A 24,492-nucleotide genomic window follows, 5' to 3' on the forward strand; every position below is an offset into this window, starting at 1 on the left:
AATATATATATATATGTGTGTGTGTGTGTTTTATTTCAGAGAGAAAGGGAGAGGTAGAGAGAGATAGAAACATCAATGATGAGAGAGTCATTGATCGGCTGCCTCCTGCACGCCCCCTACCGGGATGGAGCCCGCAACCCAGACATGCGCCCTGACCGAGAATCAAACCGTGACCTCCTGGTTCGTAAGTCAACATTCAACCACTGAGTCATGCTGGCCCAGACTAAATGGGTGAATTTTTATAATATCTATTTCTACATTCCACAGATGAGCCACATTTCTAGGTTTCCTTTTGTTTTCTTGGATGCAGTTTCTGGCATTATAAAGCAATAGCATAGATTTCAAAAGATAGTCAAATAAATGGTCAATACATTACAAGCCAAAAGAAAATTTTTCACTTCATTTCTACATATTTTACCTAAAATAATTCTACATATGAAAAATTCTTAGTAAAATAAGGTATATCAGAAAAACAGCTTGGCATTTGGATCCTTAATAGGAAAGGAAAAATGCAGCCTACATTTTACAACTTTGAGGCCAAAGCCCCTTCCCATGTCTCACTTCCTCACAAGACCCCTCCAATACTTAATGTTCTAAATCTCAGAGAATTTCTGAGAAGTCACCTGTCCCAAGTAAAGGGCAGAAGGAGTACTGAAACCAAGTCCATACGACTAAAAGCCCAGTAATCTCTCTCTACTACCTAATATTGCTCCTTTAGTTTAATGTCAACACATAAAGCTTTAAAAATTGTTTTCAATGCACTTTTCAACTCATTATTAGCTCTCTTGTTGTCAAAAAAAAATATTTCAGTCAGTCTCTGATCCTATTTTACCTCTGATTTCATCTGAAATAAGGTAGAAGGAAAGTTATTCTTATATATTGTTATATATTATATATACTTATAACAGATATATTACATATTTATATGTATTATATATAAACAGTTAAGCATATTTAAGTTTGTCCCAATGATTATTTCCTTACTATATCTCTGTGATTTTAAGTATTTCATTTAATACTAATACTATTGATTAAATGGACAAAATGTTTAAAAAAAAAGTCTTGCCCTTGCCAGGTGGCTCAGTTGGTTGGAGCATCACCTGTATGCCAAAAAAGCTGCATTTCGATTCCTGGTCAGGGCATATATCTAGGTTGTGGGTTTGATCCCCAGTCAGGGCACATACAGGTGGCAACCAATCGATGTTTCTCTCACATCGATGTTTCTCTCTCAAATGAATTTTAGGAAAACAAAAAAACATTTTCTCGGAGAGGGTTAAAAAAAATCTTTGTTTATGTAAAGCTCAATACCTCCATTGCTGGCTGGCTTGATGATCTGCATTCATAGTATGTACATTTGTTATGCTTCTTTTTGTGAATATGCATGAAAGGAAGCCATAAATTCAAAGAGGTTAACTTCACCAAACTGAAAAGTTTTACAAACACTCGTTGCCTTATTATTCAAATTACTACTCATGTCATCACAGAACCAACACTGCTGAAAGCTGCCCTCCACTTCTTTTCCTAGGAGCGTCCCGCCCTTTGCTATTTATCTGAGGAATTAGAGTCTGTTTGGGAAAAAGCTTCTTAAAGAAAAAGAACAAAGTATTTGAGGAAAGAAAAGGGAAACACAGGGATCATGGCCATAGCAAGAAAAATTACTACAAATAAGTTGCACATGTGTACTTACAGAGTTTCCCCTTCTCCCCACAGCCCAGGCCTAGCACCCCTCAGTCACCTTTCAGGGCCTCCATGAAAGTAGGCAATTCTGCAAGATAAACTTGCTCTAGTTATGATCAGCCCTTACTTTCTCTGAGAGTCAAAATTCAAGCTATAAATTCTTTTGCCCAAAATATTTTTGTCTTTTAATTAATTACCGATGTAGAAGAATAACTGTAGCTCTTTGGATAAGTGCCACCTATAAGACTTGAACAAGCCTTGTATTGGAGATGGGATATCTTATCACTTTTTAAGTGCAAAAAGGAAATATAGTACCTTTGACTTATGCCAAAACAGAAGAAGCAAAGGGGCTCAAAGAGAGGGTAACTAGGTACATAAGTTGTAATAAAAATCATGGGCATTCACATTAGTGCTCCCACCCCCTTAACATAACAGTGTACGATACATACAGAGATGTGGTTGCACATCTGAGAACTAGAAGAAAGGATTACACAAAGACAACTCACTCCAAGTGTTCTTAGAGTAAATACGAACAGGAGAAGTAGAAATACTGGCGTAAGTCCTTGTTAGTAATTTATAAGCAAGCATTTATCTTTACTCGAAATTTATAAATCCAATTGAGCATGACAACCCTAAACATGAAATCATTGCTTGCAATTCACAAATATTACTACTATTCACACACATCAATTTAGCAGGCCTTCTCATATTACATGTTAAAAAACAGAACTGCACTGTCTTAATTTATTGCTGCTGTTCAAGTAAACACATATCACTAGTAAAGGAAGAGTACAGACAGAAGCTGGCTTGCTATTCAAGAAAGTGTCTAGAATTAAATGAAATGCTTACAGAAAGCCTCCTATAGTAGAAAAAAATTAATACAGAAACCTCTCAAGGCAGATCATAAGTACAACCAAGTACAATGAAGACTGAGAGCAGGGACAGATAATATTTGGTAAAAGTGAGGAGGAAATAACAAGCTTCATGAAAACACTTGTGTCTCTGTCAGTATTACATTTTTAAGAAGATTATTTTAGCTTGAAATAACCTTTTTAAAAATATATAGAAATATACAAAAGCAATGGGAAAACTGGCACCAAATATCACTACTTTCCTTCCCCTCACTCAGTAAGTTAACCCTCCAGAAATAAATCACCTTAACATTATGGTACCTAGTTTCTCAAATTTTTTAATACTAGATATATATTTTTTAAATATCATATGCACATAGGTTTAAAATGGGACAATACATATTGCATAACGTGTTTGTTTAATTTACTATCTTGATATATTTTGTTGTTGTTAATCCCCACCTTAGGATATTCTTTCCATTGATTTTTAGAGAGTGGAAGGGAGGGAGAGAGGGGAAGAGAGAGAGAAAGAGAGAAACATCAACATGAGAGAGAGACATCGATTGGTTGCCTCTTGCACTGGCTGGCATGCTAACCATTGAGCAACACTGGCCAGGACATATATTGATATCTTCTTAGGATGGCACAAGGAAGGGGGAAACTGAGAGAGGCACTCCCCCTTCGAGATGCCCAAGGCAATGTGGACCTTCCTGGATATTCTTGCAAATCCTCTGATGGAATTTCTCAGCAGGAAGGTATCTGAGAAATGACTTAAGAATATATTCACAAGGCTACCCCTGGTCTGTCTAAATCTACGGTCAAATGCAGTAGACACTAGACACATTTGGCTATTTAAATCTAAGTTAATTAGAATTAAAAATTCAGTTCCTCAATTACAATCACCACATTTCAAGAGCTTACTCAGTGGTCACATGTGGCTAGAGATTACTGTATTGGGCGTGACGGATACAGAACATTTCCATCTTTGCAGAAAGTACTAGGGGACAACACTCATGGTAAATAAACCTGGTATTTTAATTTCATCTCCTAGAGAATGGAAGTTAGTCACAAGGGCTATATGGGTGACTAGTGGAGAATAAAAATGAAGGTCATTCAAGTCTGGAAGGCTTCTTATTTGCCAATGGGAACCACACATAGTTGGCACTTGTCACTCTGAACTCAGAAAACTTCCAGGTATGTGAAAATGGACACCTGAGAGCTGATGGACACAGACTCACCAAAACCATGCACTTGGCAACAATCACATTATTGCTTGTATCCTTCATTCATAATTAGTTAATTTGGTTAATTTTACTAATGCATGTTTGTTTCATATGTCATGAGTCATAATCTTGTGCTATATCTCAGGTTACGATGTATGATTCCAGAATAGTTTTCTATTTAATGCAACTGAATAGTGTGAGTGTACTACGTGTTTTTAATCTAAATCTATTAATAGACTTTTAGGCTGCTTCAAATATTATGCTTTCACAAATACACTGCAATGAATGCCCATGTACAGTCTTTTATACATTCAATTATTATTCTGTAGGATAGAATTCTGCAAGTGGTTTTGCTGAGTCATAAGGTTACGAACACGTAATTTTAATAGATACTGCAAATTACCTTTCTAAAGAGTTGTACCAATGTGTTCTCCCTCTAATTGCATAGCAAAGGCCTTTTTATCTTTACTACTTCCATGACTGGATATTAATTTTTGCCATCGTGATGGTTTTTACTTGCTTTTCCTTCATCATTAGTGAGGCCGAGGACCTATTTATACATTAATTGGCTATTTGAAGACCCATAAACTGTCTTTTCATAGCCTTTTTATACACTTGCCATTTTATTTATTAGTATTTATAGGATAGTTTGCCTTTTGCTGATTGATTCATAGCAGGTGCTGGTTTACAGGTGCTAGTGTTTTATGTGCTGCAAATACCCCCGTCCTCCCCATGGCTTCTGCCTTTCAGCTTGGTTTAAGGCACATTTTGCCATTGTTAAGTTTTTATGCAATCAAATCTGTCAATCTTTTTTTTTTTTAAGACTTCTGAATTTTAGGTCTTTCTTAAGAAGTTGTTTCTCATTCTAAGATTATAAACATAGCCTTCTATGTTTTCTTTAAAACTTTTAATATTTTCTTTTTTACACACAAAATTTTAGTCTATCTGAAATTTATTTTTGTACATGGTAAGAGATAAAGCTCCAACTTTTTTTCTTACAAATAGGTGTTCAATTGTTTCAGTATCATTTAAGGGAAAAATTACCTTTTCTCTACGGATTTGAAATGTCACATTTATCATGTATTAATATCTTATAAATACTTTAATCTGTTTCTGGAGTGTTTTGTTTTAATTAGCAACTTACCTACAGTATTCTAACTTCTATAGTACAAAAAGTACATGGACTTGAGGAAACTCGGGATACTAATTCTAATAAAAGGTCTTTATTTTAATCAATCAAGGCCATAGGGATCTGGCAAAAATGTATTCAGGGTTTACAGTGTGTCTTGCAATCTACCTCTGTTACTAGCTTTGCTATACCCTCCTCAGTATTTGGCACATGGTAGAACACCAAGTAATTATTTGTTGAATGTGTTAATGTAATAGTGAGTTCAGTTTATTCAGATGAAAGTGTGTAAGTTGAAAGTAATCACTTAATTAGTGTCAACTTTCAGCTTATTAGCAATAAATCCTAGAAAGGGGATATAATAGCTTGCATTACTGAAGGAACACAAGAACTCCATTAAAGCTACTAAAACAGCATCTCTCCCCCAAAATAATGTTGCAGAGCATCTGACAGCCCCTCAGGCTGCTGGCCACTCCCCTCTCCCACTCTCCATAAGAAAACCACATCTTCCCACCACCCACCACAGTGCCACGGCCTCTGCCTTCCCTCCGATTAGAATAAATGCTCCTGGTTAGGACAGACCTTCCCAGCTTACTTACTCAGGGACTTTCTATCCCCTCTCTTTCCTCTCTTCTACATCATTCTCACCAGCACACAAGCTGTAAATCTCTTCATCTTATAATTATTTTTTATAATCCTCACCCAAGGACATGCTTACTGAATTTTTTAGAGAGAGGGGAAGAGGGAAAGAGAGAGAGATCAATGTGAGAGAGAAACATTGATCAGTTGCCTCCTGCATGAGTCCCAACTGGGGATCAAACCCAAAACCTAAGTATGTACCCTCACCAGGAATCGAATCAGAGACCTTTCAGTGTATGGATGACACACTAACCCACTGAGCAACACTGGCCAGGGCTAAATCTCTTTATCTTTATAAAATAAAATAAAACCTGTCATTAATTCACATCCCTTTCTCCTCTACAACAAAATGCCTTGAAAAGAATGCCAGTACTAGCTGTGTTTTCTTCCTCTCTACTTTTCACCCTGGAACCTGCTCCATTCAAGTTTTTGTAAGCTCTATGAGACCATGGGATTTTTCAATTCACTTTTTTATCCTCAGAACCTAGAACAGTGCCTGAAACATAGCAGTATGCAATGAATATTTGCTGAAGAAATGAGTAAACAAACAAATGTGTATATAGTTTGTCTATGAATGTGGCTTAATGATCCTCGCTTAAGACATAATCTAAAAGCACAAACTTGTTTTGGGGCATTACTCACTTTTCGTTGTTTTGCAGAGTCCAATTTTATAAGCCAATATGAAGCCACTTTTGTTTTATGATACTTCCAGTTATCAATGATCTGTCATGGGCAAGAAACATTAAGAAATTTAACCTAGAATTTCCCTCAAATATAACAAGTAAAAAGTAAATAAGTGGGTTGAAACCAATTTTAGTAATGAATTTATGAAATGAAAGCAGTATATTACTTGCAATAAAGAACCTCTACTTTAATAAAAAGACAAGTGCAAAGATTTCTAACATAAGGTTAAGAGGTCACCTGAATCCAAATTTTTTGCTTCTTGCTGCAAAAAGCACACAATCCCCAATGAATGAAAGTCAAATGTCTTCAGGCACATAAGGTTTGGAAAGAAAGCCAAGATGTATATTTTTCATTTTAATTCCAAAACCTGTATTTATCATATCACCCATAATAACAATATTGAATAATGCATTAAAAGATAGTTTATATATAATCAAGATTCTATTCTCCCTTTGTTTTAGTTTTTGTCAATTCTGCAGAATTTCTGAATATATATTCTAGTAATATATACTGTAGCAAACAGATTAAAATATTTGCTGCATACAGTGAACATATAGTAAATAATCTAATGACTGATACAACTATTATTTTTCATTATTTATATAAGCTCCTGTTTTTTTATAGAACAATCACATTAGCCAGAAATATTAGTTCTACTTGATTATTAGATTTTTCTTCTACATGATTCAAAAAGGTTGTATCTTAATATACTTCAATATAAGAAATATAAGTAAAATGTCTAGTACAGTCATTGGCTATATTTAGGAAAAGAAGTTGATTAAATAAGATAACATAGGTAAATAAAAGTATCTAGCAAGATGATTTACAACTAATGTTCATTCGTCTTCTTCTCCCCTTAATGTCACAAATCACAACTCATTTGCAAACAAGATGCTATTTTTACTTTTTAAAAAATATATAACAACACAATGCAAAATATTTGGGGGCTTTGGTTACAACTATGTCATGATTACAAAATAGAAATTGCCATTATTGATTTTTTTTTAAACTAAGAAAGTCATTTTTTATCATTTGTTTGGTGTTTGTTTCTAGACAGTTGCTTTAAATAAAAGTAATGCTAAAAAGTTTTAAAAAAGCAAGTGCACAGCTGTGGTTTTAATCCTACAATTGGCCACTAGATGGTGCCTTCTCCTCTGGAAAAAAATAATATTAGAGAAACCAGAAAACAAAGTTCTATTACTGAGGAATTATCTAAGGAACAATTTGAAAAGGATATTTGAACGAAGAGATAGAATTTTAAATTAAGAAGTGTTCTTACACCAAAAATATTTAAATAACTTGGACCTTCTTTCTAACTAGGAAAAGTGATGAACTTTAATGTGAATTTTAGGACTCTGCCATTTTAGAATGTTCCACTGGGTGGTGCAAATGTAACAAGAAAAACACACAGCATAAGCCATTTCAAAATGTGACCAAAACCATTCAGGTGTCACATTCAAGCATTCTTGATATTTTATGCCCAGGACTCCACTTTTTTTTTATTACATCTCATTCCATATTAGATCTTTCTAAATCTTTATAGAAGCAGCTTTAACTTGATATTTATTTAATCATTAAGAACAATAATTGAATAATAACATAAATCATTTTCACTTGAGAAGCAGCTGTATCATTAAAATGGGACAATGTACTAAAAGATATTTTGCATTGCTAATTATAAATATGATCTCACTGTTTGTGAATCATAATTAAAATAGCTGCTTATTTTCTACAGCTTGTGGAGGTTGAAAAGAATATCATTTAAGTTTACTAGTCATTGAGAATGCTGCATGGGGAAATAAATTTTAATATTCTAAGAAGAATAAAAGGAATGAGCTTCTTGGAATTTTATACACATCAAGTACTCACATCTTCTACCATAAGTAGTGATTCTGCATCTGATTTTCCTGGAAACCGGATCTTCATGTCCTTGAGAACAAACAAGGTCTGACTTGTTAGATCTTCATCGTCTTCTCTTGTTCTCGATTGCTGCAAAGACTCACTCTTAAATTTGAAAGAATACAGATATTTGGAAAGGGTCTTATTTCATTGTGCCACTATAATCTGAAAGATATTTCTAGGTAAAAATGATGCACTTTTAATTGAAAAAGAAAAAGAAAGAAAATATAATTTTTTTACATTTATTCTTAGAATTAAATTCTTAGCATTAAATCGATATGATTCCCCAAGAGTGTCTTTTACACTTCCACACAGTTGTGTTTTAGTTAGCTCAAAGTACTAAAATAAAAATATGAATGGTTACAAAAGACTTTCTGGTCAAAAGTTTTGCTTGCTACATATACCTTAGTGAATTCTTGATTAGAAGAAAAAAAAAAATCATTCATTGTTAACAAGTAAAATTCATTCACTTATATTTTCCAGACTCTTTGATTTGGAAACATCATCCACATTAAATAAACAAATTAAATAAACGCCTAGTCTTTGTGAAGGTACTTGAGCTATCTACTAGAGCATCCACAAGTCTGATAGCAAAATAAACTCACTGACTTCTTCGATACTGAATCTCTGGGATTCATGCTAAGGAGGGAACACTATATGTTAATTTAATATACAGAAAACATAAACAACATCGTATTTCAGTACTCTAAGGATAATTTATCAATGGCTTATTTTTTAACCTATCAATCAACAGTCCCATTTAAAAGAATCTTCACACAACAAATTTCCCCAAATTTACAAATATACTGCACAATACACTGCAAAATCATGTATTTGCTCAGATGATTTTCAACAAAATTATCCTACTCCATAAGCAAATGGAAAATAAAATGTTATTCCCGGCGTCCATCCCAGAGTTCTGTGATATACTGGTCTGCCTTCTAAGGGTTCGCACTAGGTTCCAGGCTGAGACAGACGGAACAATCCAAACTCCAGGAGACCAGGAGCGGAATGAAAGAAAAGATCTGCGGTTCCGTCTGTCCTCCCAGCTGGTCCCTGTGCTTCCCGGAATCTCAAAAGCAGCAAAGGCGATGACTTACCATCTGAGAGTTAGCAGAGCCGGCATCGTTACCAGGAGGCAGGTGCCTTGCGTAGGTGGAAGCCCGGTTTAGGGAATGCGACCGAGACACTGAAGCTCGCCGGGACGCTGACATCAGATGCTGAGCAGAAAGGGGGCGGATGTCCACACTAGAAGGTGACTGAGAAGAGATGGACCGAGGGCAACTGAATGAACGCCTTATGGAGCCTACCAATGATGGAAAAGAGGAAGAGTTAATAGAAGTTTCCCATCGTATTCAGTCTTTATAGACTAATAATTAGACCACAGGGGAGCAGCGTGGCGATAAATGTCAAGGTATCATCATGAGAACACAAGTTTGGAGTTAATTCTTCAATTTAAATGGTGAAATTGGTGCAGAACCCCTGTCGTGTATGAAGGATGCCTATCATTAGAGTAATATTTAAATGACACTTTTTAATTTTCTGATCTTGAAGCATGAGGTTGAAGAACAGAAGAAAGGAAGGCTAACATATAGGGAGCACCTTCTATAAGCCAAGCATCCTACTGGGTGCTACAAATGCTTTTTTCTTAACCCTCACAGAAACCCTCTGAAGTAGGAACCTCCATCACCTGGAGCCTCAGGAAAGAACTTTATCGAGGTCACACGACAAGAGAGTGTGCCAAGTTCAGGCTTAAATCTTAACCTGTCTAATGCCAGTGTCTCCCTCTTTCTATGAGACCATGAAAATACTATCCACTCTCCTTGGATCAGAATGGTCAATCATTGGAATCTGTATATAGGTTATAAACAGAATATTTTACAGCAAGATTCATAGGAAGGGGTGGACAGGAGTATATGGAATGGCCAGGATAAACAGATGAGTTATAGAATTTCAAGCCCGTGAGAAAGAAATAAAACACAGAAGAAAAACATAAAGATTATCCTAATGGAGTTTAAATATATATTTATTACAAGAGTGATACTAGAAAATCTTCTTATCCATAGGAGAGAAGAATAAAAAAACTAGATTTAAATTCCCATAGCAAAAGGTTTTTAAGTGAAGAGAAAGTACCTGGGTTGCTATCAGAGCAAACAAGTAGGGAAAACTGTAGATATCTTCCCCAGCGTATACTGAAGAAATTTAAAAGAGAGAACCAACTATTCCAGGTATGTTTGATTCCTGACACAGGAAAATAGAATATCATTCAATATTATCAACATTTATATCTTTGTTTTAGTTCATATATTTTATACACCTTCTGTGCTATAGTCTCTCTTTGCTTTGGGAATACATCAATCTTCACTGGTTAAATAATTTAACAAAACTCACATAAAGACAGGTTGACTAGCCAAATATTTCTCTTCATTAGCTGTTGAAAAAAATGTAAACCTTTTTAAAGGCAGTGGATATATAAACTTTATATTTATGGACCTATTTCTAAAGGATATTTTGAACAGATAATAAGCCCATTACTCCTCATTTGGTGCTAAAGAGTACTAAAAGTATACTCACTAGAGCTATAAAAGATGTTAAAAAAAAAAAAACACACTTCCATTTGTTCAAACTAGTAACTTCCAACTAAATTTGAAAGTCACACCATTTTTGAAAGGACAATGCTTCTAGGGAAAGGCTGTGGGTGGAACATACCACTGGTCAATCTTCTACTAAGCAAACACCCAAAGCACTGTGCTACAACTTGGGTCCTGCTCTCCCGTAAGGCTTAAGGTGACAGTTTGGACATGTATAATCTGATCAAAGGTGTACAAGGAAAATACCCTTCCTCTTGAATGGCCAGAGTCCCATTTTTTTCCTGCATACACTGGAAATTTAGACAGAATAAGTAGCTAGACATGCCGACAATATTTAGGTCAGTTAACAGAAAATGGTTGTAACTTGCACATACAAATTATGTGAAAAAAATATTTCATATAGTTTTGTATATGACTACCTTATATCCACCCAAAATATATTCTTTGAAACTATAACAAAAGTTTGAATTTCCTAAGTGAACCATCTACAACGAAACGTGTTACACATAATCTAGATTTTTGTCTCTGTTATCAGGATCACTCTGGGCAGAAAACTCAAGGTGGGTCCGTGGCTATGACATCACTTAGTGTAAGAGAGTGAATAAAGAGAGAATATAAAATAAAACAAGGTGAAACCCTTACTGCGATTTCTAATGATTATAACAATAAAATATAATATTTAGGAAGAGATACGTAATTGAGTTAGACTGCCTTTAAAATGAGAATTTACACTTAAAAACATTTCAGTGCACTCTTTGTCCAATCTCAATTTATTAACCTGTTGGTCTAAGAACAAAGAACCACCTCAGAACTATAGGAACCTGAGCAGTTTTTCTTAACCCTACCCTTACCCTCTGCTAGTTCCTGCGGTGAAGGATGTGCATGGGCCAAGAGGGGTAAAAAAATGGGTGAAATCTGGGCAGAACAGGGTCAGCTTCCAAAGACGAACAGAGTCCTACTTACACAGAGACACACTGAAAGTATGTAAGACGGCTCGGAGAAAAAGGGAAGAAATCTATAAAATAGCTAGACTCTGGAACAGAAAATAATGTTATGTTCCATTCCACCTGACTGAGTAAATACATAAACAGGTGGAATGGAACATAAAACAACATTATTTCCCCTCCAAAAACATAAACCTTCAAAGACTGGGAACATTAGCAGGTATCTCTACGAAATAATTTGGAAGCAAATGAAAGGCCATGAAAATCTTTATCGATCAGGTCTGCATTCCTCACGCGTCTCACCCTAAGGGTGGAAGGCCAAGTCCATTGTCAGGGAAGCCAGGGAACTAAAGCGCGGCCGGGCCCCTTCAGTGGAGTCCTGGGGGTGCCGGGCAAGGCCAGCGGGCGAGGGGAGGCAGCAATTCTGAGTCAGTCCCGCGCCGCCGACCGCATCGGGAAGGGCATCTAGCGGGGCCGGGGCGACCGGGGATGCCGCCCTGGACCCTGGGGGACGAAAGAAGAACCACGGACACAACAGTGGATATCATGGCTCAAAGAAGGAATAAAAGAGAAGAAGGGAAGGGAAGACGTGAAAAGAAATAAAAGAAGAAAGAGGAAAGGAAGCTGGAAAGGAAGGAGACAGAGAAGCTGGCTGGTCGCCCTCCCGAACTGACGGAAAGCCCTGAGCGGTGCTCGCCCGCGATGAAAATGAGAGGAAACAAAACCATTTCACAATCGCATGGCTCACAGGTACAGTCAAGTCAAATTCCTAGAGTGATATGCATTTTTAGAAAGCAGGAGAGGATATACAGTACAAATGGGTGGCAGAGAGGTTAAGAGGGAAGGCAATCCGCAGGCAGGCCACGCGTCACATTTTATAAATGGAGAGCCTGGGGCGAAACAAAAACGGGGAAATAGAGAAGGGACTGTAAAGGTCCTCAGGTCAACCCTTCTTCTTCTCCCTGCAGGCCCCGAAGAGGCTGCGGGGTGTGCCGTCTGGTTGGGGAAGGACACGGGGTCCATCCAGGTCTCCCCACACACAACAGGAGTGCATTTGGCCCAAGATCCTTTTATTGAGTTTCATCATTTCCATTCCATAATTCTTCAGATAGCAACTAAATTAGAAGAAATGAACTTACTGGATGGTTGAATTAGTTTGTAGTGGTTGGGCTGTTTAAGATTATAAGTAACTTGCTTTTCTCTTTTCTTATTCTGGTAGTCGTCTTTCCCGTGCTCATCCGACTCCGAGGCGCTGCTGCTGCTCTCGTAGCTGCTGTCGCTGCTGCAGTATTTCTGTCTCCTCATCGCCTCCGTGCTCTCGGGCATGGAACACAGAGGCTACAATACAGAAAAAAGTGCTCTTTTGTCAGAATTCAAAAAGAAGGCTCATTAGCATCCTTAGTGACTATTTTCAGTTTCCCCCTTAGCGTGTTGCTTTTCATCGACACCTGCAAATCCCCCAAAGCGCTCTTGCCACGGTGCTGCCATTAGCCTATAATGCAATTCACGAATTTCTCTCTTTCTGCCAAATATTCTTTCTTAAATGATATAGTTCAGTCACAATGAAGAAAATGCTGTTTCTACATGATTCGAATAAATGGCCTATCACAAACAAAATAAAATAAAGGAAAATTATTTGAGATAAAAATATAAAAATCAAAAACATATCAACTGTTCTTCATTCTGTACGGACAGGTTACTCACTGGTCATCAACACTCAGGGATGTGCCTCTGTTGTATCATTCATGTTCAGAGTCACTCAGTAAAAGTGTGTGTGTGTTTGGGGGGGGTGCACACGTGGGAGAAGGAGGGGCAGAGAGACAGAAAGAATAGGAGAGCAGCTGCCAGATAAACTACAACAAACAAAGATAAACCACTGTAAGTACAGAAAGGCTACATCTTAAAGCTGAAGCGTATGAGCCTATTCACTCAAGTAATGTGCAAAAGGGAGCAAGGTGATTCTCACATGTCTAATTCGCTGTGAACATTTTTATAAATAACAATTTTTAGTTAATTATCCACTTTCCAAATTGGTTATGAACAACTCATGCCCTTTCTCGGAAGGTTCCTAAGGATGACACATAGGGTTTGGCCATAATGGGACAACACTGCTTTTCACTGCCCGTGCTACATTTATAAAAACAAAAATGATATAATGTAAAATCAATACAACGTGAATTTGTTAGAGAATCCGTGCCATGCAGAAGGGTAAATCTGTACACATTCAAAATGCCAGGCTATTACATTTCAATATTTCCATTAGTATCACTTGTCTCCAACCCTCCCGATCAATGTGTTTCCAGCGCCAGCTGAAGGACTAAGACGAGGGAAGTGGGACGGCTCCACTTCAAACGGACTGTGCACAACCAAGCACAAGAGAGTTTGGGAACTCAGTCATTTTAAGAGACTATTTATTGCACACACCATATGCCTCTTACTCCTGCTGGGGAAAGTTCCCGCAGTCGTACACAAGTTTCTTGTTCTCTGTTCGATCAGACAAAAATGTTTTGCTGTTAGCACACGCTATAATGAAACCCTTGGTCACCACAGGATTTCACTGAAACGAGGTTTGTCCTCTTTTGTAACAGTGTGGGCTAAACGGTAAAGAGGGGAATAGCATTTCACAAAGTGCCTGGAAGACAGGAAGCGAAAGCATGATCTTCTTAAAGTTATTGGCTTTGCAAAGGATGAAAATTAACCAAGGGAAGAAAGTAGTTTAATACACTACGGCCCCAACCTGTGTCTAAAAGTATGTTCTCCTTTCGATAATCTAATATTCACCAAGCATGACCAGTGTTTCAACATGGTATGCATAAAAACATTTACCAGTAACGCAATCATCAAACACCTTGACAGTCTTAGGGAATAAGAATTCTGGAGGAAGATGTTTCCTCTGAAATCCAGCACAACCCAGAAGAGACGCTGGCACAGCCAGACTTGCTGGTCGTGCCTTCCTTCACGTAGGCAAACAGATTTAAGGTTTTTTAAGGAGCTTGACTACATAAGGAGCTATCTGACCCTTTAAAGAATCACAAGGGGAAACTAATAGCTATGTCATATATGCGTTTGGGACTTTTTGACTAATATACTGTTCAAGCAATAATTAATAAGAAGTCACAGCAGCATACACTATAAACAATGCCTTAGCTACAAAATGGAATTTGTAAACTGGCAATGAGTTGTGACACACACCGCACTACTTACTTTTATGTCCAATTTTAGTTTTAACTGGGTCATAAATAAAAAATATATAAATGGTATAAAGAATGATAAAGCAGATACTCATGTACCAACCATTCAGCTGAAGAAGAAAAAAACAATGCTAATATTTTTGTGGTATTGATTATTTTTGTAGCTAAAATTTCTTAGATTCTCAAATAAGTGAAAAATTATTTCTCTTTGTACAAGTTTCATTTAACCTTAATTGTCTTCAATTATTCTTTAACTCTTCTACCAGTAAAGACACTGAAAATCGGTGTTTGGAATGCGCTATCATCCCTCTAAAAGAAAAATTTGGCTCACTCCACACCTTCAGTGTACATAAAGTTAAAAGTTATAAAAATGCTTTTGTTTCAGACTGATTATGCAGCTTTGAAATATTGCTGGCATTAATAACTACAGGAGCTAACCAATTCATTTTAACGAATACATTGTTAGTAATACTATTACTAACTGTAATACTAATTACTAAATTACTAATTACTAAATTAGCAATACTATTACTAATTGCAAGTAATACTATTACTTGCCTGGGATATATAGAGTTAAAGAATACACAATGTGAATTCTGCCCTCCAGGAGGTTACATTTTTATTTTGATAATAAGTCTTATTTGGCAAAGCAAAGGAAACTATAAGACAGTAGGAGGCTGTCTCAGGGCCTCAGCAGTTGCCATCCTGCCATGAATATTGTGCCCCAAGATGCCTCACATCTGGTTGGCTGAATTGCAATAATTAATATACAAAGCTCAGAAACTTCTAAATTTTTTCCAAAGTGAAGCAATGACTCATCATGGCATTCACTTCTACAGATACTCTAAAATGTATTTGTTCCAAAGGAACCAGCAATGACATCCTCCACAGTTCCGCAGTACAGAGGATGTGATTCAGAAGAACAGTGCCTGACTTCCAAGATCTCTGGTCTGCACCAGATGCTCATCTTTCACCAGGTTCATCATGCAACTTTGTACTCTCCAAGAATCTTCTGCTGGAGTCCTACCAAATTCTTTGTGTTTCTCAAACACCCTCTGACGAAACTCCATGTCACTGCCTTTAACGTTCCCTCTGCCCCAAATGTCCTTCCACCCATCTTACATGTTTATAGCACGACTCATTTTTAAAGACCCAGTTCAAATGGCACTTATGAAGTCACCCACAGTCTACCAATGCCTTTCTTCTCTCTGCTGTTGTAGCACTTTTCACTCACTTTATTACACAGTTTGCCACAAACTACCATGATTTTTGGTTCACCTATCTGCTCTTCCACTAGCCAATGAGGTCCTGCAGACACACTCAACAAGTTTAAGAGTTTCTGAGAACCTGCTAAGTTCCAGATGCTGTGCTGAAGTGCAAGAGATGTAAAGGTAAAAATATACTTTCTACCTTCAAGGAACTTATAAGCTTATATTAAGGCAAACATGTAAGCAATTATTTATCACAGCTGCTATGTAAAAGTGTTATTTGTTGTACAGCAGCAGCAGGAGGGGCAGGGTGAGCTACGTCTAACTAGGGGAGTGAGAGGAATTCACAAAGGTGGCAACGGTTCAGCTGGGTGAGGAGGGGGTCTCTCATCAATCAAGCAATAAACAAATGATTTTTAAAAATAGGCAGGGATTCCAGATGCATGGAAAGAGCATGAAAGGGCAAGAGCATGATGTGTGTCAGGACAGAGAGATAGCTTAGTGTTGCTGAATCATAAAGTAAAAAAAGCACATGAAAAAGTTTCCAAGAGTTTACGAATGCTTCTCCTCCTTACTCTATTAGCTTCTGACATATACCCAAAGACCATATCGGTGTTATCATCACAGAGCAGATGAAAGTAAAGCAAACACCTGCTCATTTCTGAATGCATGACAGTTCCTCTTTATCCTAGAAACTCTGCCTATTTTACCTAACACGATTTCATTGTTGCTGGCTCAGGATAACATGGGGCTCCCAATAAGGATCAGTAGTCATGATTTGCTTTATCTATAACGCTACACTTCTCTGATAATTACATGTCTAGAGAAATGAGGAAAACTTAATACTGAGTGTAGAATAAGGGCCTAAGTTCTAGATTGCTCTTGGTCCTGACTCATCAGGATTTCACCAGCATTACAAAGAAAGATTCCAAAAAGTGAGGGAAACTAACATAACAAAAAACAGACCTTCTAAGTGTGAGATAACCATCTCTAATTGTACTGCACACATAGTCCATACAGTTCCTTGAAAGTAGCATCAGTCATCCCTACAGTGATAAATACAGTGGGGGAAAACAACTGCACTTAGTAGCATCTACTTTGATACTAAGGAAGGTAGAGGTACTGCACCTTTGGTCCTCGAGGCCTGGCAGTCTTGCCCGTCAGCTTTTCATCATCAATTTCACATTGTTCCAGAAGATCCAAAATATCTTCCTCCTTAAAAAGATATTTAAAAAACTGTGATCACCAATGGACTCCAGAAATTTTCTAAGTTCATTAGTCTCCATAAAATATTGTACAAGGATTCCTAAAACTATTTGATGAAGATTGCTCAGATCAAATAAGTAACAAAAGGTCATTAGAAACTCTATAAAAATGTTTTCACTAAAATCTGACAATATAAATAATACATTGCTGAAATCTATTATGTATTACCATAAACAAATGTATCTTTATGTTTTAGTACACTATTAAAATCTGACAGCAAAATAATTCAATAAATTAGCCTATTGGACAATTTAAAATTTCTAAAAGTCACTCTGATTTTCCAGGCCACAATTTCATCAATCATTTCTATATTGATCACTGCAAAACAATATTACAACTTCAGGCAGAAAACTGATGCCTGGCCTAATGGTTACCAATCTAATGCTAATATTTGTTTAATGGGCACAATTTAATGAGACTTTCAAAATTTCAACTATGCACAACAGTATCTTCAGAACTTTATAAAATGTTCTCATTCTATAGGCTTAATACCTTCTCTTGCCCTCTTCTAGAATCATTTTGAAGTCAAATGGTAAAGTTATAAAAACATAACACCCAAATGAATGTTGAGCAAACCGGAGCAATGAGAGTGTAATAGCAATACTGAAAGAATTATCAACAGCTTTAGTGAGCTATTTATTCAACCTATTAAAATATCACATCTTTACATATGTGATTTATATTTCAGTGTCTTTTAAGGTATTAGAATAAACTAAAAATCTCACTGTGCAATGGAAATTTGTGAAATAAGTTACTCCTTTATGCCCATCAAAGAGAGTTTAGCTATTAAAATGCCAAAATGTTCTTGCTGTGAAGTTTGATTGAATAATAATCCTATAATGAATTCCACGGCACAAGATAGTTAAAAAGAAACGCACGGAGTTCTGCTTTTGTTTGGGAGAAAGAAGGTCATAATAGACAATACTTTCATCATAGCTATAAAAAGACAGATAAACTAAATAATCATATTTAAAAGCCATTGGAAAGCTGTGGATAAAAAGTAGTATAAAGAAACTAAATATCAGAGAGAGAAAAGTTCTTCCTAGGTTGGCAGAAATGAGTGACCACTTTCTACATTGGGATCATTTATCCTGTCTGGACACAGATGAACAAAGATCATGTCTAGAATAGGCAGAGAGATTCTGCTAGGATAAAGAATCCAATGGAGTCTTCTATGGCCATGTGGGTTAGTGTAACATCTAAAGGAGCCCCACAGAGCTGTTCTCGTCACCTGCTGCCAATAGCAATTTGATTGAGTATGAGGTGATGTAGGAAGATGGAGTCAGGGATGGCAAACCAGAAATACTCATCTGTAGTCTTACAGTTCTTAGATACCGACAGAGAATGAGGCCTGTGATAAACACTGAATAGATGTCATCCTCAAGGCACTGAAACCAGAGGTGAACCAGAACTACTACAACTCAACCTAGACCCAAGTCAACCCTTCTTACTTCAATTTTATTTTTTAATTGAAATATATTTCACATATAACATTGTGTAAATGTAAGGTGTACAACATATTGATTTGATAAATCTGTATATTGTAATACTGCCACTGTTGCAACTCCTCTATGAAGTCTCATAATTATCATTTCTTTCTTGTGGTTGGGATAATTAAGATCGAGTCTCGTATCACATTTAATGATTATAATAAAATATCTTTGTCTATATTCACTATACTGTACCTTAAATCTCTAGGACTTATTATTAGTTGCAAGCTTGTACTATTAAATAACATCTCTCTTCTATTCTCCCACCCTACCATCCGGCCTGTAGTAACCACAATTTTATTGTTTTTACTTGGCTTTTTAAAAATTCCACGTATAAGTGATATCATACAGTGTTTATCTTTCTCTGTCCAACTTCTTTCACATAGCATAATGTCTCAAGGTCCATCCATGTTGTCGCAAATGGGAGGATTTCCTTCCATCTCATCACAGAATAATATTCTATTGTATGTACATACAACATCATCTAAATTTATTCATCCATTGACAGGCACTTAGGTGGTTGTTTTCCACAGTGGCTAAACCAATTTACATTTACATTCTCACTATCAGTGTGCAAGTATTCTCTTTTTCCCATATCCTTGTCAATACTGGTTTCTCTTGTCTTTTTTATTATAGCCATTCTAAAAGGTGTAAAATTATATATCATTGCTGTTTTGATTTGCATTTCCTTGATGATTATTGACATGGAGCATCTTCCATATCTCTGCTGGCCATTTGGATGTCTTCTTTGGAAAAATGTCTATTGAGTTCCTCTGCCCATTTTTTAATCAGATGGGTCTTTTTTGTTACTCAGTTATATGAATTATTTATGTATTTGGCTATTAACTCCTTATTCTAAATATGGTCTGAAAAAATATTCTCTTATTCTGTAGGTTGCCTTTTCATTTTTTTTTTCTTTTGCTATGCAAAAGCTTTTAAGTTTGATATAGTACCACTTGATTTTTGTTTTTCTTTAATTTTTCTTTGGATAAAAGTAATTAGCCCCTCACCCTAGCACCCTATAATAAGAAAGATATGCCTTTTTTTTGGAGAACATAATATCAGTTCAATCTTTATGATTCTCTTATAAACAATGTCTGTCAAACAAATAAAAATTTTAGATCATTTAAAGTAACAAAAATAAAAATGTGACCTATAATCAATAGCAAAAAAATCAATAAAAGCAGGTCCATAAACCACCCAAATATTAAAATTAACAGACAAGGACTTTTAAATAATTATTATATATGTTACAGAAAACAGTGTAAAAAAAAACAAAATAGATGAATGCTGCAAATTTTACCAGAAAAATAGAATTTTAAAAAAACAGATATTGAGTTGACAAATATAATCTGAAATTAAGAAGTGATTGGATAGGCTCAATGGCAGACTAGACAAAGCAAAGATATGTCAATGAAAATTATTTAAACTGAAACACAGAGAAAGAAATAAAAAAAAGGTGAAACAGAACAAGGCATCAAAGATATATGGGATGCTATTCAATGATCTAATATATGTGCAACTAGACTCCCATAAAAGAAACAATCTACAAAATACAGAGAAATATCTGATGAAGTAAATAAATAATTCCAAAACCAATGAAAGACATTAACTCATGTCTTCAAGAAAGTTGAGAAAACCACAAGCAGAGTAAATGAAAAGAAAATCACACACAGACATGTCAAAGTCAAAATGCCAAAAATAAAAGAAAAAGCAGTCAAGACAAAAGACATATTACATTCAGAAGAAAACAAAAACAATACGTAATGACTGAATTCTGAATAGAAATGACATCTTTAAAAGTGTGGAAAGAAAAAAAAGCCTGCCAAGATAGAATTCTATACCCAGCTAAACTATTTAAAATGAAGGCAAAGAAAAAGACAGTTTCAGTTAAAAAAAATAGAAAAAAGGAAAGAAAAAAACAGAATTTATGCTAAAAGGAATATGAAATGCTAAAGAAAGTTTCTTCCAACTGTAGGAAAGATGTCCCTGTCAGAGCATGAATCTGCAGGATGAAGTGAAGAACCCAAGAAAGGATAAATATGTGGGTAAATATGAATGACTATTTAGAAAACTATTAAAGACCATCTATTGCTTAGAAAACAATAATAAATGTATTTTAAAGACTGTAACATATATAAAAGTAAAACAAATGATAACAGCACGAAGTCTAGAGAGGCACCAAATAAAATTAAATGGTTAGGGTTCTTACATGGTCTGTGAAGTGGAAAAAATACTAAGTCAAGGTAGACTATTATGATATAAAGATGCATATTGCAATTTCTTTTTAAAACCCCATATTATGCTACAAATATAACTAAATGCCAATCGTCTAGATAACAATTTAAAAATTGACTTCTCTAAAAGAATAAAGAAAGGAAGCAAAAAAGGAATAAACAAAAGGTATAAATAGAGCGAAAGAGCAAAAGGCAGACATAAACCCAACTATACTAGTAGTTGTGTAAAATGATTTAAAGACACATAGACTGGATTTTAAAACAAATATGATCTAACTATATGCTGTTTACCAGAGGTATTATAAATATAAGAACACAGATAAGTTGCAAGTAAGTGGAAGGATGGATGGATGGAAAAGATATGTCATTCAAACGTAACCATAAGAAAAAAACTAATGTGGCTCTATTAATCATGCAAAGTAAAAGTTAAGACAAAGAATGTTACCCAAGAGAAAGAGAAACACTTCATAATGATAAAAATAGAAAAGGTGAACTCATTAGGAAGACACCTTCATAACTTGCAAGTCTATAAAATAAAAATTGACAGAACTAAATACATAAATTTCTCTCAGTAATTGCTACATCAAGTAGGCCAAAAAATATAAAAGGGTATAGAATACTTGACTAACGCTAATAGCCAAATTTACTTAAATGACATGTATAAAACTCTACAAATAACACCTGTAGTATACACATTATTTCCAAGTAGACTTGGTACATTTGATAAAATAAGCACTATATTGAGACATAAAGCAAATCTCAATTCTTTTTACAAAACTGAAATCAGAATGTTTTCTAACACGAATCAACTAAACCAGAAACCCCTAGCAAAAATAAAACTACAAAGTTATAATGTATGGAAATTAAGCAACAAACGTCTAAATAATCAAAATTAAAATCAGAAAATAATTCAAAATGGCAGTTAATAAAAATGTAATATATAAAAGTTGCTAGCTATAAAGGTAATATACAAAAATAACCAGATATTTACATCCTGGCAACAAACCAAAAAATAAAAAAAGTTAAAAACTATCTATTGGCAGCAATAGTAATAAATTTAAGATGTGCAAGAACTATACAGAAAATAACCACAAACATAGCTGAGTAATTAAAGACTCAACTAAATGGAGAGCTATGCAATATTAATGGATCAGAGACTCAACAATATGAATTCCTCAGAAATTGTTTTACAGCTTCCTCACAGTCTCAATTAAATCCCAGCAGCCTTTTTTTTTTAAGATTCTCAGATGATTCTAAAGTTTATATGGAAATGTTAAAAGACCTACAAAGGCCCAAAGAGTTTGAAAAAGAAGAACAAATTGAGGGTTTTTACTGCTTGATTTCAACACTTGCTACAAAGCAACAATAGTGAAGGAAGAGTTCAATTTGTATAAGAAAAGGCTCAAGGGCCAGTGGAACATGGGCAGAGTAGTGACATTTAAACTAGATTTTTAAGAATACAAGTAGAAAGGAATTAAAGTTTGAAGCCTGTTTATTATGTTTCAAGTACTTTAATACACTATTTTATTTAACCTCAATTTTATTTTCACCACCAGTCGGACAAGTAGTAGTTTTACTACTACTGTTTTAGTGACAAGAAAACAACTAATCAAATAATTTAGCCTAAGGTTCCAAAATGAACACATGGGGGGATTGGAATTTGAATACAGGTCTATCTGGCTCCAAAACCCCAGGTTTTCTACTAGAAAAAAGTAGGGGTGGAGAAGCAAAGTAATGAGAAGATCGAATAGATTCTTTATCCATAGAAGAGAGAAATAACATTATGAAACAGGTGAAGGAAAATAAAGAAAGATCTCTCACTGTCTGGGTCGAGGGGAAAAAAGGCCACAGAACATAATTCTAATGGCAAAACATTTGCATACATCAAAAGAGGGAAATTTGGAGGAAAAGAACATTTGAGGTATACAATCTTTCTTCTGCTCATCTCTTAGGTTTAACCAGCTTTAAAGCTGGTTAAACCTAAGAGATAAGCATTTATTAAAAGTGGCTTTTTCCACAACCTCCTGTTGTGGAATCTGAGTGAAAGTACCATATTTATCATGATTTTTGAATCACTCAATATAACAAGATATCCAAGATCCTGGGGATATATCACCATAGAGAGATGTCAAGTAATATGAAGTCCAAACAGTTCTAATGGGTCCACTTAAAGTTATTTGCCAAAGGGGACATGAATAAGCATGATGCAAGCAGCGGCTGGATTAGGACTTGCACCCTGGGCTTGTCCTCTTGAAATTCTCCCTTTGGAACCTCAAGTTACCATATTGAGAGACCTGGCTGCCTTGCTGAGAGACCATGCAGAGAGAAAGAGACACCAAGCCAGCTCCGGGCTGCTGCAGCTATCTCACCTGAGGCTGCAGGCACACAAATGAAGCCATCTAGTATCTCCAGCCCCAGCTGACCTTGCGGATCGATGGAATGAATCAGGCCTAATTCACTCCAAGCAGAACAAGCAGAAAGAGCCGATCAAGTGAGCCCAGCCAAGAGTGCAGATTAATGAGCAAATAAACGAGGTGGTTTATTAGGCTGCAGTAGATAACTGATAGACCCTTCAGCAAGCCAAAGAGATTACTGCGTGTGGGGTGGGGCACGTTTGCGGGTGTGTGTGTGTGTTTTCATTACTTCTCAGGCGCCAGGTCTACACAGTATCAGGAAAAAATACTGAATAATGTGAGTTGCAACACAGGTAATGAAAGCATCGCAAATGTGGTTAATTCAATGGATTTTTAAAATTCCGTTACATATACAGATCTCTGTTATAAAACATGTTCATTACAATAGTTTGGCATTACAACGTAACATCAACATTCCCTGCCACATAATTTGTCCTGTTGGACAACATCTTATTTTTGAAACCGCTTGATTGCTTATGAAATGTTGCCAACTGTTGAAAGTTAAGTGCATCTTGGGGTCAAATGTTTCTCTAGGCGGGACTGAAGCGGGGTGCTCTCAAAGGCATCCCGCTTGCCTTAATTCTGTTCTCTCTTTATAAACACTTATTCCTTTACCTTCATTCTTTTCAAAGGATTATTCAGCTCTCGCTGGAACGAAGCGGCTCTTCCTGAAAGAAAGGTCTGAAAGGCAGCGGCCAACAAACTTTCATACTTTTCAAGGAGCGTTTTGTCTTCAGGAGGGTAAATTCGTCTACAATAGAATCAGATAAAAGCAACTTGTTTAAAAGGAGCTACTGCCCAGCCGGGCATGGCTCAGCGGTTGAGCATCGACCTAGGATCCAGGTGATCCGGGTTCGATTCCCGGTCAGGGCACATGCCCGGTTGCGGGCTGCAGCCGATCAGTGACTCTCATCATTGATGTTTCTATCCCTCTCTCTTCCTCTCTCTGAAATCAATAAAGATATATATTTTTTTAAAAATTAACTTTATAAAAAGGAGCTACTAACAGACTGACAGCCGTCGGGGGCAGGGTGATTCCCACGCGCAACTCA

At 36.1% G+C, this 24,492-nt stretch overlaps 1 protein-coding gene across 1 annotated transcript in view; it reads right to left on the reverse strand.

Moving 5' to 3' along the window:
- Positions 1-24,492, reverse strand: part of TTLL7 (tubulin tyrosine ligase like 7) — a 115,909-nt gene that overhangs the window by 24,477 nt on the left and 66,940 nt on the right. The window contains exons 13-18 of the mRNA XM_016220657.2: positions 24,056-24,191; positions 17,162-17,248; positions 12,774-12,972; positions 9,200-9,405; positions 8,070-8,204; positions 6,159-6,239 (exon numbers count right to left, since the gene is read on the reverse strand). Coding sequence (XP_016076143.2) covers positions 6,159-6,239; positions 8,070-8,204; positions 9,200-9,405; positions 12,774-12,972; positions 17,162-17,248; positions 24,056-24,191 — 844 coding nt within the window. The remainder of the gene's footprint in view (positions 1-6,158; positions 6,240-8,069; positions 8,205-9,199; positions 9,406-12,773; positions 12,973-17,161; positions 17,249-24,055; positions 24,192-24,492) is intronic.

The sequence above is a fragment of the Miniopterus natalensis genome, chromosome 9 (genome assembly GCF_054644295.1).
Source record: "Miniopterus natalensis isolate mMinNat1 chromosome 9, mMinNat1.hap1, whole genome shotgun sequence".
NCBI lineage: Eukaryota > Metazoa > Chordata > Mammalia > Chiroptera > Miniopteridae > Miniopterus > Miniopterus natalensis.